The sequence below is a fragment of the Staurois parvus genome, unplaced genomic scaffold, assembly GCF_062004578.1.
Source record: "Staurois parvus isolate SC_StPar_1 unplaced genomic scaffold, SC_StPar_1.0 ptg000229l, whole genome shotgun sequence".
Lineage (NCBI taxonomy): Eukaryota > Metazoa > Chordata > Amphibia > Anura > Ranidae > Staurois > Staurois parvus.
The window spans coordinates 6,455,603-6,474,524 of NW_028318025.1; the positions used below are offsets into that span (position 1 = coordinate 6,455,603).

The following is an 18,922-nucleotide window of genomic DNA, read 5'->3' on the forward strand; positions in this document are numbered from 1 at the left end:
TCTCGATGAGCGGTCCCTCAGCTCTATTAATCCCCTTAGCACCAGAAAACTATGGCTGCAGATGTATGGGGGGAGGAGGGGGTCAAAGGACTTCAGATTTCAACTAAAACAGAATCCAGAAGCACATGGAACACTTCAAGTTGATACTAAGTATTCTCCCTTGTGCTGATTTCTGCTGTCATGCACTTGTATATATTTTTCAGGAATTTCTGGACCTGGGGAAGCTGTTCTTGATAATCAGGGATATGAAGCTGTTCTGACTGTAGAAGCCAGTGATGAACCCCATGGGATGCTAAATTTTGCACCTTCTTCCCGGCTTGTCATAACACAAGAAACCAATAAAACCATTCAGTTATATATAAACCGTGAATATGGTTCCTTAGGTAAGTTCTTTTATTGGTCCAATTACTGATACACTATTAATAACGTTCACATTTTTTGTAATTGTTTCTAATGGTTTCTGTTACAATACTGTAAACTCAGTCATGAAACATTTAGACTCAACGCACACTGGCTTAACCACTTTACAACCGCATTATAGCCGAATGACAGCTACAGCGTGCTTGTCCAGTTGTGGGAGGGCAACATATGACATCCTCCCAGAACGTGCCCCCAGTGGGGCGCACCCGTCACTGTCAGTGATCGCTGTATCCTACGTACACAGCTGATCACATGACATGGGAAAAGGCCAATCACAGCAGCCTTTTACCACATGATCAGCTGTGTCCAATGACACAGCAGATCAGAAAGTAAATACAGTTGTCGGTTATCAGCAGCACTTTCCTCACTCTGTTGCAGTGTGAGGAAAGTACTGCCAATTACCAGCAAATGTCACAGAGGACACCCGCACTGATCATCAGTGCCGCCCACCAGTGCCACCCACCAGTGCCCAGCAGTGCCACTCATCAGTGCCCAGCAGTGCCACCCATCAGTGCTGCCCAGCAGTGCCACCAAGCAGTTGTGCCCATCAGTGCCCAGCAGTGCCATCAGTCAGTGCTGCCAGTCAGTGCTGTCAGTCACTGCCACTAGTCAGTGCCACCCATCAGTGCCCATAAGTGCCTGCCTATCAGTGCCCTTTAGTGCCATCTGTCAGTGCCACCTATCAGTGCCCATCATTGCTGCATAAAAGTACAGCATCATCAGTGCCTCCTGATCAATGCCCACCAATGCCTCTTCATCAGTGCCACCTTATCAGTGCAGCCTGTCAGTGCCCATCAGTGCTGCCTATCTGTGCCACCTCTTCAGTGCCCATCAGTGCTGCCTATTAGTGCCTATCAATTCTAACTATTACTGCAGCCTCATCCACACACATCAGTGAAGGAGAAAAATTACCTGTTTGCAAAATGTTATAATAGAAACAAAGAAAAACTTTTTTTTTGCAAATTTTTTGCTTTTTTTTTTGTTTATAGTGCAAAAATAAAACACCCAGTGGTAATCAAATACCATCAAAAGAAAGCTCTATTTGTGTGAAAAAATGATAACAATTTAATGGGTACAGAGTTGCATGACCACGCAATTGTCATTCAAAGAGCAACAGCACTGAAAGCTAAAACGTGGCCTTGGCACGACGGGGCTAAAATTGTCCAGTAGGCAAGTGGTTAAAAAGAACTATGCTCCTAGACTGGTTTAGCATTTTGACTTTAGAAGCAACCAATGCTATCTTAGGTGTCCATGCATGTTAGGTAGTCTAGAGGCGTTCTTAAGCTCAGAGTTTAGAGGCAGAAATTAAAACCCTTCTGTTTTGTGTTTTTGAGAGTGTTTTTCTGGCAGAAATGAATGCTAAAAGCTCTTAAATGCTCTTAAACACTATTATGAAAAACAAAATACGCTCAAAATTAGCATTTTTTTCCTCCAAGAGCACTGGTGTTTTTTTAAGTTCATGTGCATGGAGTCTCAACATCTTTATGCCTTTGTGCACATTTCAGGGGATATTAATATCACGTACACAACATGGGATTTGATGCATCAGCTGAATAAGACTGATATTCACCATGCAGAGCCAGGCCTAGACTACATTGCTACATCTGGATCACTGATACTGAAGAATGGCCAGACAACTGCTGTCATTGATGTACCTATACTGGAGGTAAAATCCTTTCACTTACAAAGTTTCTACCACACCAAACAAACTGTATGTTTTCTTATGTTTGTTTAAGTGTATACAGGAGGAGCCCCCAAAACCTTTGATCTACAACATTCACAAAAAGAGAAGAAAAACACAAATGTTCTGCCTTCTTTATATGAATTAAGTAGGAATACTATTTCAGCCATTAAATGGGGATACAAACTAAAGGGCTGATTTATACTGTTCACATTGCAAGGGAAGTTTCCCATTGTTTAGTGAATGCGATGAAAATTCAGTTTGCAAGGAAAAAAAAAACAACAGTATTTTTCTTGCAATTGATTGAATGATGGAAGAGAGCAGAGCTTCACCTCATTCACAAAGCTAAGGGAAACGTTCAGCCTATTCTTCCTTTAGTAGATCAACCCTATGTTATGTATCATTATGTTGTTATTTAGAAATGGAGTTATTATCCAATTCCACCAATCATATTCAAACATGTTTGAAACCCCCTGATACATAAGGCCATAAGTGTAGTTTATTTAAATACCTTAATAAATAACAAGTATATTGGTGTTCCAACATGTGTGGATTGTATTCAATTCTAATAGCATTATTTTTACTTTTGCCTGTAGGTTTATTCAGTTTCAGCTCAAACCCCTCACTAAATAAATCTAAATTTTATACTCTTCAGAATGCAGTTTATACAGAAGTATACTCACTAAAGCTGATTTCCCACCTGCATGGGCAGACTGACCATTTGGAAACTCGGGCACTGCCCGAGAGCCCGGGGTCAGTAGGGGGCCCCATGAGATGCCCTGGGTACCTTTTTCATAGGCTTTTTTGAGTTTGGGCAAGGACCCAGGGGCCCCATGATCCCCTATTGTCCAGGGGCCCCATGAGTTGTCAGTCCACCCCTGTGCACCTGCTTTTGTTTTCTTAAATGAGCAAAATTTGGGGTTTTCTTCCATCCAGGATCTCACTTATTTATTATCATATTTACAGTCTACTGTTTTGATGTTAAATAAATGTGATATTGTTCCAGAATTTTGTTTGTTAGTGCATGAAAGTCCTACTTGATTAGGCCACTTGGAATGTGTCTACCTTATCACTGAGACAGGAAATTTATCAGTGGCTGCCCCTATGTTTCTCTTGATAAAATTATACTTTAAAATAAAATATTTGCTGCATTTTTATTTTCTTATCAATTTGTAATATAATAATGTGTGCTTTATTAACAGGATGACATACCAGAACTTCAAGAGTACATTCTTGTGACACTAATATCAGTTGAACTGTTGGTGAAGTTACCAACCTCCTCACCTCCACGGCTGGGTATTCTTATGTTATCCTGTATTAGATGTATACTCAGTTTGGACTGTTATACAGTATGTACAGTATGTATGTATGTACTATAACACTGCAAGGTATAGACACAGAGTTCGCACTAATGCAGAGTGCAGGGCTCTGGCGTGTGTATTGTGAGCGGAAAAAATTGTGATTGCAGCTTTCTGGAGGTTTTGTAATCCAATCGGGGTCTGGATCTTGAAGGCTTCAAAGAGTCTTGGGTGGAACGGAGCCTTCAATCCTGTGTCTTGGTCTTACATGCCTCATAAGCTTGGGTAAGCTTAGAGCTCCAGTCAGGAGGGAAGTGTGTTCCTGTTTGAAGACATAGGTGCTCTACTGTAGCGATAGCACTCCATGATGGAGAGATTCCATGTCCACTGGGCTGATAGAGCTGAGGCGGGTACTTGAGTCTGGGAGACTAAGAGAAAGAGACTGAGAAGACTGGGACAACTAGATGAGCCTAGGGAACTGAGAGAATCTGTAAGTCTCAGAGGACTGAGAGAGCCTGGCGTTTCAGGAGAACCCCTATTGAGAGGTTTGGAGTGGGCCCGTACAGCGGGGGCCTGTGACTAAAGGCTGAGTGAGACAGTAGTAAGTTCAGAGAGCAAGGAGAGCTGGTGAGATGGTCTGGTGGACCAGTGTAAAGAGCAGCAGTGCTGCTAAAGAGGGAGCTTTGGTGGCTTGGCATTTTTGTGAATCTATTTTGCTTTGTGAAACTGAAACCCCAGTGTGGGCAGATTTTGTGAACTTTACTTTCATTATGTTTAATGAAAGTAGGCTGGCAAGCCCTAAATGAAGTTCAGACTGGCATGATTTTACTTAAAAGTGCTTCTATCACTGAGTTCCCCTATGTCACTAGCTAGCAATCCTTTTTGAAATATTTAGCAATATACTGTTCTATAAAAATCTTTAACTTTTGATTCTGTTCTCCTTTCCTTTCCTGCATGCTTATAGAACTAATCTATTACAGGATGAAAGGTAACACATTTTCTACAGATAATCAGTTTATTCATGACCTTGGTATTCGTGTAATGGGCTCAATTTACTAAAGCTTTCCTACCAGAAATTCAGTTCTATCTTGTATTCAGTACACTCTACAGCTTTATCTTAAACAGTGTCATGGTTTTTGGTGTGTTAGGGCAGCAGAACACTTCCACCTATGGTATGAAAATGATGGGGAGATTTTCTCTATTCCTAACATGCTTCTTTTCCGAGGGAAACAATGATGCTACTCCATAATTTCAGTACAGTGAGTAGCATGGCCAGATCTAGGGGGGTGCTGGGGTGGGTTGCACCCCCAAAGAATTCAATTGCCCCCCCCAGCTGGCCTTCTTGCAGATGTTGTGTCCAGCTGATATGCCCCTCTCCCCATCCCCGCACTCAGGGCCGGGAGAAGCAGAAGGCAACGTGGTACAGTGTAGTGAAGGCTACAGGACAAATGAAAGCGGCAGAGAGCAGGGAGGAGGTGCAAGCTGTGCTATGCTCTTGCTTCCTGTCCTAAGACACCAGATGAGAAGGAATCGCTCTTACATCAGCTGTACACTGACTGTACTCACCCCCTACCCCCGTGTTCTGCTGCTGGGAGATAGTTTGCAGGTAAGGAAAGAGTGTGTGAACGATCTAATGTAAGAGTGATCCATTCTCATCTGCTGTATAGAGGAAAACTCTAATGACAAGATGGGAGAGCATAGCATGGCTCACATCTCCGCACAGCTCCTCGAGGGTTGGGGAGTGGACCTCATGGCAGGGGAATGGTATACAATGGGGGGGGGGATTTATGCTAGAAGGGGAGATTGGGGGGGATTTAGACTAAGAGGGGTGTTTTAGCTTGGAGGGGGAATTTGTGCTAGGAGGGAAAGATTTGTGCTATAAGGGGCAATGGAGGGGGGGTAGTTTCTGCTAGGAGGAGGGATTTGTGCTAAGAGCAAGGTTTGGAGGGATTTATGCTAGGAGGGGGATTTGTGCTAAGAGGAGGGAATGGAGGGATTTATGCTAGGAGGGATGATTTGTGCTAAGAGCAGGGATTGGGGGGATTTATGCTAGGAGGGGGGATTGGATGGATTTATGCTAGGAGGGGGGATTTGTGCTAAAAGCAGGGATTGGAAGGATGTATGCCAGGAGAGGGATTTGTGCTAAGACCAGGGATTCAAGGAATTTATGCTGGGAGGGGTGATTTGTGGGAGATGATTTGTTCTGGGAGGGGGTGGGTTTAGAGAGGACACGTGCTGTGAGGGTGATTGATTTGGGGGTGAGGATTGTTTGCTGGGAGGGGGGATGAGGGGGAATTGGTCTAAGAAGGGGAATGGGGGAGTTGAGTTAGGAAGGGATGGGGGGATTGGGGCTAAGAGGAGGGATTTGGGGGATTTATGCTAGGAGGGGAGATATGTGGGAGAGGATTTGTGCTGGGAGGGGAGATTTTGAGAGAGGACTTGTGCTAAGAGAGAAATTGATTTTAAGGTGAGGATTTCTGCTGGAAGGGGGGATGAGGAGGAATTGGTTTAAGAGGAGGATTGGGGGGTTGAGCTAAGAAGGGGTGGGGGATTTGGGTTAAGAGGGGGGATTTGAGCTAGGAAGGGGAGATTTATGCTCGGAGGGGGAATTTGGGGGGGGGGATTTGTGCTGGGAGGATGGATTTGTGGGTAAGGATTTTTTGCTAGGATGAGAAATTTGAGTAGAAAGAGGATGGGTGTGTGTGTGTGTGGGGGGGGGGGTGATTTTTTTGGGTTGGGTAGATTAGTGCTTGGCGGAAATTGGGGGGATTTGAGCTAAGAGGTGGGATGGGGGGCAAGATTTGTGCTGAGGGGGGGTGTAGAGGGGTAGGAGGAGGAATTTTTGCATTTTATGTTTGGGGAGAATTATAGCTTGCAGAGGTAATTTTTGCTTAGGGGGTGAGCGTGCTGATAAGTGCTGTTTTTTTATGCTGAGACATGATGCTCACACATGGGGGGGGTGCAGTTTGTTGTCTTTGTTCAAGCACAAGACAACCTTTACAGACACAGCCTCCATCTACACAGTGTATAACTGGCTGCTATATTACAGTTCTAACCTGTGAAATTCCCTGATTAGAATGGCAGTGTAGCTGTACTAGCAAGCTACACATGGAGAAGATCAGTCTGTAAGAGAATCTGATCTCCGCTATATGCTGTGTGGTGTCTATGGAGGAGATCTGCTGAGTGCCCAGGCTGTGAGCAGTGTAGGGAAGGTGTAGCTCTGCTGAGTGCTCTACCAGACGTGGTCCTATCCTTACTTTCTGCCTTTACCTGTTCTCTTAACTGCTAACCCCCTGTAACCTGCCCTGCTGACCCTTGTCCTCTGTCTTACTGACCCCTGTCTTCTACCCTGCTGACCCTTGTCCTCTGTCTTACTGACCCCTGTCTTCTACCCTGCTGACCCTTGTCCTCTGTCTTACTGACCCCTGTCTTCTACCCTGCTGACCCTTGTCCTCTGTCTTACTGACCCCTGTCTTCTACCCTGCTGACCCTTGTCCTCTGTCTTACTGACCCCTGTCTTCTACCCTGCTGACCCTTGTCCTCTGTCTTACTGACCCCTGTCTTCTACCCTGCTGACCCTTGTCCTCTGTCTTACTGACACCTGTCTTCTACCCTGCTGACCCTTGTCCTCTGTCTTACTGACCCCTGTCTTCTACCCTGCTGACCCTTGTCCTCTGTCTTACTGACCCCTGTCTTCTACCCTGCTGACCCTTGTCCTCTGTCTTACTGACCCCTGTCTTCTACCCTGCTGACCCTTGTCCTCTGTCTTACTGACCCCTGTCTTCTACCCTGCTGACCCCTATCCTCTGCCCTAATGACTGCCTGTGCTCTGTGCTACTGACTCTTGTACACTGCCCTACATCTCATCCTCTGCCCTTCTCACCCACTGTACACTGCCCTGCTACCTCTTATACACTGTTTTGATAACCACCTGTACACTGCCCTACAAACTGCTGACCCTATCCTCTGCCCTGCTGACCTCACATCCTCTGCCTCCCTGACATTTTTTACTGCACCCCCACAGTAGACAGGCTATATCTGGCCCTGGTGAGTAAGCATTTTCACCCTGGAAGGTGTTTTACTTTTAGCATCACTAGATGAATTTAAAGCAGTTCTTCATACTAGTAAAAAAATATTAAAAATCCACAGATACAAATACTGTAGCTGCTGACTTTTAATAAACGGACACTTACCTGTCCATGGATCCAACATTGTCCTTACCTGGGCTGGTTTTTTGCTGGTCTTCAGGTCCCTGGTGCCAATGTATTTACTAGGGGAAGATTGTTGTGAATCCTTGTGGCTTCACAGCTGGCCTACCACTGCACATGCGTGAGCTGCTCTGAACTTTGTGAATGATCCTGCAGCCTTCTGGGACAAGTGACATGTTCCAGAAGGCTGAGGGCAAGGAGACAGGGGCTGAACTTCTGCTCAGATCACCTAGGAAATCCAAGCAGAAGTGTGAACAGGTACCTATGAAACTAGGTACCCTCACCCCCCAAAGAAAATATAATGTGCCAAATGTAGAAGAGGAAGGGAGGAGGATTACATAAAGTGGAACTTCCCCTTCAGGGTGAAGTTTCAGTTTAAAGGATACCAGAAACCAGTTTTATGAGTGCTATGCTGTAAATTTTTGCTCTTGGGTTTAGTAATATCTTAAAATCCATGTAAGCCCAAAATCAATTTTTCAGTATATTGTTAGCTTATGAATTGGTGTTTGTCTTTTCTTTCAATTAATTAATTAATATATTATTTATTTATTTTATTTACATTTATTTCATAGCCTGCTTCAATTGTTATTTATTATTTTCACAGATGTTGAAGGGATGACCGCTCAGATCATTATTGACGCAAATGATGGAGTTCAAGGAGTTATAGAATGGCAGAGGACAAGGTTGGTGTGACATACTGTATTTCCTAACTTGCCACTTCTTAGCCATGTTAGAAACATTTGAATGTCTCAAAAGTTAAAGGGTGTCTCCACCTTCCTGGTAAATTTAAAGTTATGTGCACCAATAACATTTTTACTCACTTAGTATTGACTAGAGTGGGGAAGGGTTAGAATCTATTTTAGGTTTTGCCTGCTATCCAAGGCTCCATTAGTTAGATTCTTCAGACTTTCAACTTCTTCTACTGACAATTAAATACATGGCAGGTGCTGGTGTAAACGAGCCCTTAATAAATCAGGCTCTATGCCTTGCAAAGGCCATATCCCTATTTATCCTTTACAGCATGTAAGGGATAACCAAAGCTGTATCCTGTTGTCCAACAACATAGATGATGTCCTCCTGTGCCTCTACCCCCTCCCTCCTAGATTGTAAGCTCGAAAGAGTAGGGCCCTCTAACCCCTCGTGTGCTGTTTGATGTTACTGTTCTGTTTCATGTATTGTCCCCCCTCTATTGTACAGCGCTGAGCAAACCCTTTGGCGCTATATAAACTCGATAAATAAATAAATAAATGTTTTTAAAAATCTGCCCCTTTAAAAGCTCTCTGAGCCTATTGAATCCAGATGTCCAATGGGTGGGGCAATTAACAAATCACAGTTCCAAGTTGTATTGCAGCTCCTAGGGACAGCACAACTTCACAAATCAGTAGTGCAAAGTAGCATATCTACATATACACACACAGACAACCAGTGCCTGCAGTATCACATCTGGCAGTGTAGATACATGTATATAAATACATTTGGATGACTAAAAGAATTCTTACGAATGTTCATATGTGATGCAAGTACTTTAGCACAATAATGTTTTCTTATTTACCTTCCAGCTATGAAGTCAATGAAACTCATGGTGTTTTAACACTGGTGGCATATCGGAATAAGGGGACCTATGGTAATGTGTCATTGTTCTTCTATGCACAGAATATTGGAGCCCAGCTGGGAATGGATTACAATGTTACATCAACGGTAAGAAATTGCTGCTCAGATATTTTACAGTTCAAACATGTGCAACACAACAGCATCAGTGTGTTAGTATACTACGTTTGACTTTCATTCCTGCAAAAGCTACAACTTTTAGCCCACGTCAAATATTGACCTTTATTGTACACCTTAAATACAAAAGTTACAATGCAGCCATAAAATATAATCGGACTAACATGGTTATATGCATGCTGACAATGCTTCATGATTACTTATTCAGATAAATTGTCTTATATTAATTCCAAATCGGAAAAGATTTTGCATAGCATTTTTTTTTTACAACAAATTAGAAAACCTTTGCTTTTGACCAGAGGGTATCTTTGCTAAATTCTTCTCACTCTGTCACCGATATGTATTAAGATATAATATGTATTGTATAGTTTCTCTTCAGTTCTGCCTTAGGCTGAGCTTTAAGGGGCTGTTTCTACAGCTAGACAATGACAGCAGGTATCTGGAAGTTCTAAAATGCTCTATTCTTTTTTTAGATTTTAACATTTGCTGATGGAGAAAAATATAAATTTGTTGATGTAACAATTATTGATGATAATATCCCAGAAGGAGATGAAATGTTCCAGCTCATACTTGCAAATCCATCTCGTGGTCTTGAGTTAGGCCATAACACTACAGGTAAGACAAAGGATAAGTACATCTTTGTATTATATGGCTTTGTCTCTTTATTAGTAGGTTAGTAAGTTATTAATAAAAATTTTAAGTGATGGTTTTCATAGTAAGTCTTGGTAAATGGAATTCAAGTGTTTTTTTTATTTGAAACTCTTAATAAATATATTAAATATAACAAATACATTACAAATTTAATTTAACCTGCATTCAGGTAATTAAAAAGCCAGAACCCCAAATCCTTGAATTTGGATAGAGTGGCAAACATGGAGATCTTGCTGCATCCCCTTTGGTTAGATTTCTCCTCATTCCCCTCCAAGTTTTTTGGTAGAGCTCCTCTAAATTCATATCAACCCTTTTCAATAATCCTATTATATCCACAAAACAATCAAACTGTGTGTAGGCATTTAACTGCCACGTGTAGTCAGCTTTAGAAGCATCAACTGTTTTCATTGTCTTAAAAAATTTAAATTAGTTGACAAATGCCTCAGCCTGTAACTACTCAGAATTTTGTAAGCTCAATATTTTGGCACCAGGTTCAGCACTGCCGTTTAGCATAGTATGGAGGATTGTAGATGCATCTAAAAATTTTATATTTTTCAGTCTTAACTGATGTTTGATGACCCTAATAATATTGAAATATGTGAATGATGACCTTTTTCAGTAAAATCCATTGCTTTAATTTATTGTCCTACTTGTGCTTTGTTTTTACAGCTTCTGTCACTATCTTGGCCAGTGATGATGGTCATGGAGTTATATCATTTAATAACAGCGATCACTTCTTCCTGAGGGAACCCACAGCAATGTACCTGACGGAGAGTGTTGCAGTGTTATATATTATCAGAGAACCTCCACAAGGGATATTTGGGACTGTGAGTGTCCAGTATCTCATCACTGGAGAAAATGGTTCTGATGCATCTGGTGACCTAAGCCCAGTAGAAGGATATGTTGTACTGGAGGAAGGGGAGAGGTTTAAGGTAATGCTAATGTTCAGTAATGTTTCCATTCACACTTTGTATTAATCATTTTTAGTATTTCAAATGTGCTCTTCCTGAAATAAATAATAATGATTCTGGAAAATGGAGGTTACCGCGTTTTTTCATTACAGTCTTTTATGCATCTTGACTATGACATTTTGGGCTCATAGTTAATAAAGTTAATAATTAGCTATAGCACTTCGTGTACAATTGCAAGAAGAAATAATTGTTAATCCTGGGTTTCTGGTATGAATGGCTTCTAAAAGTAGTGTGTCATAATAATAAATAAAGACAGACTTATTCAACAAACACACAACATGACATTGTCATATTTTTATATAATTTTTTTTAAACAACTAAGGTCATAGATGGGAAAAAATATGCAAACCTCTGGGATAAAGGTGTTTGTGAAAAAGGTAATTGGAGTCATTTGTCCTGCTCAGTCAGATGAGACTGTAGGCTGTGGGAAAGGGGAAGGGTTGTTAGGCACACCAAAGAGAAGGAAATGTATTATCTAGAATATGACAACATACAGTAACAGAGTCTATGCAGCTATGCAGCTGGCCACAACACTTACAGAAGATAATAAACTACTTGTAGGGAGCAATGCACAGAGACCAACAGTACCTTGGGCGGCTGCAAGACAGTAAGCAGCAAAGAACTAGTAGCGGAGAAGACCCCCAAAGTAGCTTTGACAACAGTCCTTATGCTGTTCTTCCTACTCTAGAACCTCTGCGTACGCTAGGCACACTCTCCTGGGTTCCTGTGCCTGACCTATCCATGCGCACAATGCGCACCAATTACAGTAAGCCAGTGATTTTTATAAGCACTGCCTTCACTAAAAATGGCTGCAGGGGTTATCAGGGCAGTAGCGTCCATTCAGACAGCAGCCCACTCGATGACACAGATAGAGGCCTAGAGAAATGTACATTCCCCTTTTCCTCCACTCTCCCTGCATGGTGGTTGCAACAGTGCCACCTGTGTAGGGAGGTCAACCTACACCTGCTTAGTAGACCATTGATTGGTTCAGACGTACCTCACCCTTTAAAATAGACACATACCGTAGGTCCCCATGAGTCTGGGGTGCTACACATACTGTATGTATATGTATTTTGACATTCAGCTCTAATTTGTATGGTATCTCTGTGCTGTATTTATTCATAAACCGTTTTATGTCATCTTCATGGTCAAACTTTTGCATGGCCCTACGACTCGATTAACACAATGCAGATGTTATATCCAGTTCTTTAAACTCTACAAAAATATTGAACAAGGAAAATAGACACATGGGAGCAATTTACTAAAACGGGTGCACACAGAATCAGGTGCAGCTGTGCATAGTAAGCAATCAGCTTCTCACTTCAGCTTGTTTAATTAAGCATTGACAATAAAACCTGGAAGCTCATTTGTTACTATGTACAACTGCACCAGATTCTGTTTGCACCAATTTGAGCAAATCTCCCCCAAGGCTGGTTCACAGACAGATGGGCAGAGTCTGCTCTGCTAAAACCAAGATATTTTTATTTGTTCCATTTAACTCCAGCATGTATGATTGGTGATGGTGATTGTTTGGTGCTAATCCTGGTTATTGGTGTCTTGACAGACTTTGGAAATTTCTGCAGTTCTGGATGAAGAACCAGAGATGGATGAAAATTTTACCATCACATTGTTTAACCCTACTGGAGGAGCTACACTGGGCACAAATCTGCAAACTTCAATAACTGTGCTACAGAACCAGGCTCCACAAGGACTTTTCAGCATTTTCCCCACACATAACAGGTAAAACTGGGGGGCACTCACACATATGACATAGATGGAACATATGCAGCACCTTAGTTTGGCCCTTTCACTCTGTAGGTTACATTTTAATTATTTTTCCTTCATCAGCATTGCACTGTAAATGAAGCGTCAAGATACTCTGTACTATGTAAGGTCAAGAAAGCTACATATTTATATGTGTACAGTAGATATACTTAGTAGATAATCAGATTATAGGAAATGTAAGGTAGCAGTACTCCACTCCTAGCTACTGGGGCTCCAAGAGTCCATTCCAATTTTTTGATCTCAACTGTGGTCTGTCATTTCTACGGAACTCCAAAATATGTGCTTCTCAGTATATAACTATTAAAGGAATATAATTTCTAACAACTTGGCCCAAAAAATAGATTGTGGGGACCCTATGTGGGGTTCGGAGATAGAAATAGTGCACTTAGGATCTAGAATCTTAAAGACTGTGTACCTTTAAGATATATCTGTGTAATTCTGACTCAAATCCCTGATTTATGAGTAGGATATCCCCTTAGTGATGATACCAAGTTCATGTTTGACAAAGCACTTGATGTATGTGGGAAATGCATTGACTGAGTTGGTCTGGAAAAAGTGCCTGTGTAGCCTACATTATCCATCAGTATTATTTAGGAAGTAGCTAGGCTCAGGCACAGTGTTATGCCTGCTTGTCAGGTGCATCCAGGACCAAGAGTTATCTCTTCCTTTACAAGAAAGGGCTTATAAGTGATAATCTTCATTTTCGTGATTTGAAAAACTCATCTTTTAAAAAAGAATTCTTCTTTTCCTTGTTTTAAGAACTGCCGATAATTAACTTCATGTTTGTAATTTTGGGAGTTTAGGACGAGCTCTGTGACAGTCGAAGAGAACAATGTAACAGTCTATCTGAGAGTATCCCGCAGCAATGGACTAAACATGTCTGTCAGTGTGGAGTGGGAGACCGTATATGGGACAGCCTTTGGCATAAGTAAGACACATCATTGTTTTGATTCTTCACCAGTTAAGGGATCCTTTGTATCTATAAAACTGAGTTATTAAAATGCTCCATAATAACCAGCAGTTCACTCACCCTGAATTGGAGAGCTCCTTACTGGTGCTCAGTGATATTGGTGCCTTATGTCCATAAGATAAAACATAAAAACCCCAAAACATTTATTTTATATATTTTAGCTTACCATTCCTTAGATGTGGTAGCTGAATTAATTTTCATGTTTCAGGCAAAAAACATTTTCAGCATGTTCAGAAAATACCGATTGATCTTTCCAGAAATGCATTGTTCCTGCTATTTCCTGTGAGCTTAAAATAGAGCACAGAGAACTTTAACTTTACTTTTATTACCTTACCTTATTTTGTAAACTACTAGTCTCATCATTTCACCATGTAATGGAAATGAGCAAAGGCAGACGTGTTTGATGCATGTCAACAATGGTCGCCCCCATAGAGGATGAGATATTAAGAATAAAGTGATAGGGGATATGTTTTTGTCAGGATTAACCAGCTACAATAAGAAAGACCTAAAAAGAACAAATGCAGCTGCCCCATTTAAAGGTTGCAAAATATAAAATTGTTGTGTTTATATATGAGTTAAGCAAGAGAAATTAAAGTGCATTTTTTGTAAATACACTTTTTCAGCTTCAGTGATACAATTTATATTCCATACTAACAATACCCCTATTATTATTTCAGAGGGACCCTACAGTGTTTTATCTGTTCTGCAAGGCTTCTTAAATGTGTCAGCTAGCAGCTGGTGTTTCTTCTCCCATGATGGTGCACAATATGGTGTACTGACTGCACATCCCACTTCTACAATCTATGAGTGGCGTGGGGTACTAGTCCCTATCCAGGTATGTTTCTCTACAAGTCAGAGTGGAGATAATGGGAGAAATTTTATATCCGTCAATAAAAATTATGGTTACCTTGTTCTTTCTTTCACAGGATGTGTCAATAGAAAACCCTTGGCATTGTATGGCCTTTACAGTAAATGACTCTTCATACATTGTTATTGCCAGTCAATCCTCTAATAACACAGTGTATACTTTCACAAGGAATGGATTATCACTGGTAAGGTACTTGTTGAACACAGATAGCTGTCATTACTTGTATTCATTTACATAATGACATACAGTAGGTTGAAAAAAACACAAGTCTATTGAGTTTAACCAAAAGACAAAAATACATTAAAAAACCTGCATGGTTAGAATCATAAACTTGCAACGGATTCAATGTAAAGCAAAAAAAACCCCTTTATAATGTGATCAAGGTTGCTCTTACAGTACACCAAAAAAAAAACCTTCTGAATTACTCAAAGAAATCAGATAATTCCTAAATCAACATTGTACAGTGCTATCTATTATCAATATTAATAGCTAGCAATATTTTGTGCATTTAGAAACACATTCAGCCTTTTATTTATTTTTTTTTTTTTACTAAAGTACCTGCTTGGTAATATGTATGCATTTCAGAGCCTACCTTAGAAGCCTTAGAGGTGAACCTTATTTGTTGTCATTCCAGAGACAGACCTTATTAGTCCCAGGAACAAGCACTGCCAAACATTTCCCAGTTGGCGATCATGACCATTATTTGATCATCGGAAGCTATACAAGTACTTCTCAGGTGGGCTATTGTCAGCTCTGAATGGTGATTGTATTAAAGTGCAAGCGTTGATTTACATTTAAATATATGAAATGCATTTTCAAAATCGAAGTTTAATCTACAGTATGTGTATGATAGTTGTCTTTAATATGCACTAAAACATAACATGAAATGAAATGGACCATGCTGATGTGTTTTCTACAATATAGATTGCACTGAACATACTCCTTTTTGATCTGCTATAGTTTGGAATTATGGCATACATTCTTGAAGTGTAGGTACCTCTAACTCATCCTAAACACATAACTAGGACTCTATTTGCTCTAAATAGCTCTGGAACACTCAACATTTGTTACTTTGTTTCATAGGGGGTTATTTACTAAAACTGGAGAGTGCAACATCTGGTGCAATTCTGAATAGAAACCAATCAGCTTTCAAGTTTTATTGCCAATGCTTAATTGAACAAGTTGAAGGTTATCATGCACAGCTGCACTAGTTTTAGTAAATCTACCCATAGTATCTCCTCTTCCTCCTTTCTTCCTTCTTCTTTCGTCCATCTTCAGTTTTGCGCAGTACTTTACACAATAGAGGGAGACAATACAGTTACAGTACAATAGAAGAGGGTTAAGAGGGCCTTACCCATAAGAGCTTGTGATCTAATAGGGTGGAGCAAGTGATACAAAAGCTATTAACTATGAGGGATGAGCTAATAGAAGTAATAAAGTTCAGTTGTTAGGTGGAAGCAGGAGAGGCTTCCCTGAAGAGATGCCTAAAGGGTGTCAGAGTTACACAGGTGTGCAATTATTATTTCTTTGCAATAGTGCATCAGTTATTTAACTATTAACCACTTCCCATCCGGCCCATGTATATCAACGGCTGGACGGGAGCATTGCAGGAGCGGGTGGCTGTTTATAAACATCCTCTCCTCTTCCCTACCTATACATGCTCCCTGGGAGCGCGCAGCACCGCAATCTGGTGCCCTCTGTGTCCGGAGGACACAGCGGAACACCGATAGCTGTACGGGACCTCTGTGTGAGGTCCCGATCATGTGATCACTGATTGGCCAATCAGTGATCACATGAATAGTAGTAAGCAAGATGTCACTTCTGACATCATTGCTTACTAATAGTGAAATCTGTGAATGGTCACAGAGGTCACATGGTACAAGGCGATTCACAACAGCCTTGTACCATGTGACAAGCTGTGACCAATCACTGCTCACACAGTATTTCTCAAAGGCTTCAAGAATGCAGGCAGAGTGAAGTGATTGCGTTACAGTCTTTATGGGTGAAAAAGCAATCAGTGTGAAAAAAAAAAAATCTTCATCACCCCCCACAAGTAGTACAGTGTCACTATGGTGACACTGTAGTGATAGGGTGACAGTATGTAAAAAAAAAAAACATAAATAATAATATAAAGAAATAAAATAAAAAGCTAAAAAATAAATTTTTGGTTATAAACTAATTTGGGTTATTTTTTTTTTACTAAAAAGATAGCTGAATACATTTTGGCCAAGATTTATGAAGAAAGATTATTTATTTGCAAAATGTTATAAGAAAAACACTTTTTTTTCAAAATATTTGGATTTTTTCATTTATATAGCAAAAAAATAAAAATCCCAGTGGTGAATAAATACCACAAAAAAAAAGTTTAATCTGTCTCAAAAAAATGCTAAAAATTTCATATGGGTACAGTGTTGCATGACCGTGCAATTGTCATTCAAAGTGTGATAGCGCTGAAAGCTGAAAATTGAAGGGGGTGAAAGTGTCCGGCTTGAAGTGGGTAAAGGCCCATATTTCTTTTAGGGCCTGTTCAACAGTCAGATCTGTTGGGCTGTCTAGTACACCACAAATCTCTAGCAAGGCACAACCCAATGCACAGAAGTGCTCTACCCAGCAGGTGCATAGTGAAGGTGCACTGGGATTCTGTTTATAATGAATGACACTGCGGCGCACCAACGCATGTCACACGAGTGTCACTGGAGGGAAGTGGTGTGAATGGGCCCTTAAAGTGCATTTAAAGTCAAAGAAACCTTTCTGACAGTTGAAAGCCTCTGTCAGGTTGAGGAAATTCACTCTCTCTCGATCTTTCCCATTACTACTGTCACTAAGACTGAAAGTGGGAAAGTATCCAAAATTTTGAGTTGCCACAAAACAGCATAGAGGGAAAATGTTTCATTGGGGACACCAGCTGAAGTGAGAGCTGTCTAAGAGGATATTTCCATTAAGTTGGAGTGATTTTCTCTTGCTTTCCTCTGTTTCAAATGCCACTTTATGCATTGACATATTTCCTTAGTCTCACAATGTCTGGACAGTATAGCCACCAGCTGACTTGGCAGTAGCCACAGACAGTTTAACTCTTCAATACCACACAGAATTTGAATCCAGTCTTTTGAAGTGTAAGAAGACAATGACTTTATTAAAGTGGAACTTCACCCAAAAGGGGAGGTTCTGCTTTTTCACCTCCTCCTCCCCTCCTATAACATCTTTAGACACATTTATTTTATTTTGGGGAGCGGGTACCTAGTTTTGACAACTTTGAAAGTTCAGCCCTCTTTTCTTTCCCCACAGCTTTTTGGGACATGTCACAGGTCTCAGAAAGCTGCATGTTGATTCACAAAGTGCAGAGCAGCTTACGCATGCACAGTAGGAAGCTGGCTGTGAAGCCTCTAGGACTCACAGCAGACCTCCCATAGTAGAGATGCTGGAGCTGGGGACCCAAGGACTGGTAAAGAAACCGGCCAGGTAAGGACAGCGCTGGATCCCTGGATAAGTGTCCTTATATTAAACGTAAGCAGCTACAGTTCTTGTAGCTGGTGACTTTTTATTTGTGGGAGCCACTGAAGGTCCCCTTTAAGTCTTGCCTCTGCAAAGTACTAACATTGACTGAGGAAACTTGGAAGAAACACAGAGGGTCTAGCTAGTACTGAACTAGAACTAAATGGGACAGAGGAAGACACCAAATCACATAGTAAACAAGTTATAGTGGTCCAAAATCACCACTAAATGTCAGAATTCTACAGAACAACAATTACCCAGTGCAGTTCAATACAACACATAAAAATACATAAAATTGAGGCAAAACACTTCCTGGAACAGAAGGGAAATCTCCCCATAGGGACGCACGTGGCAAAAAAAAAAAATCTGTCAGGAGTTTTAACCCTTCTGTACTCAATCAGATATTTTAAAACGTGTTTCTCTTAAACATATTTTACACCGTTATTTTTTCTGATGAATCAATATTTTATTGTAAATTGGTGGTGGGTTAAATATTCTGCAGTTCTCAAAGGTCTGTTATTTTAAAATTGTATGCTCTGATTTGACCATATAAAATACCACACAAATAATCCTGTAATGCATGTGCAGATAATTCAGCTGCTCTGTGCCTTTAATAGGAAAAAAACAAAGTCTTGAAACCTAAAATATCAAATAACATCAAGCAAATGAAAATACCACATAAAGTACAATTGATTTGATCCTAGTGACTGGTAATTGGAATGTTACAAGAAAAAATGAGATTAGTACGTGACTGTGATCAAGGTTGTTGGGATAAACGTTGAAAACAATAGAATTTGAAATACCAGATTGTCAAAATGTAAATTTAACCACATTTTATTATTGTTATGGGTTT

The 18,922-nt window shown here is 40.7% G+C and overlaps 1 protein-coding gene across 1 annotated transcript in view; it reads left to right on the plus strand.

Annotated features, from left to right (window-relative positions):
• The window catches only part of ADGRV1 (adhesion G protein-coupled receptor V1), a 500,140-nt gene that overhangs the window by 176,037 nt on the left and 305,181 nt on the right, over positions 1-18,922 (plus strand). The window contains exons 39-50 of the mRNA XM_089679659.1: positions 204-383; positions 1,926-2,086; positions 3,304-3,397; positions 8,212-8,290; positions 9,167-9,305; positions 9,806-9,947; positions 10,653-10,915; positions 12,519-12,694; positions 13,543-13,667; positions 14,387-14,544; positions 14,636-14,761; positions 15,212-15,313. Of these exons, the coding sequence (XP_089535785.1) occupies positions 204-383; positions 1,926-2,086; positions 3,304-3,397; positions 8,212-8,290; positions 9,167-9,305; positions 9,806-9,947; positions 10,653-10,915; positions 12,519-12,694; positions 13,543-13,667; positions 14,387-14,544; positions 14,636-14,761; positions 15,212-15,313 (1,745 nt within the window). The remainder of the gene's footprint in view (positions 1-203; positions 384-1,925; positions 2,087-3,303; positions 3,398-8,211; positions 8,291-9,166; positions 9,306-9,805; positions 9,948-10,652; positions 10,916-12,518; positions 12,695-13,542; positions 13,668-14,386; positions 14,545-14,635; positions 14,762-15,211; positions 15,314-18,922) is intronic.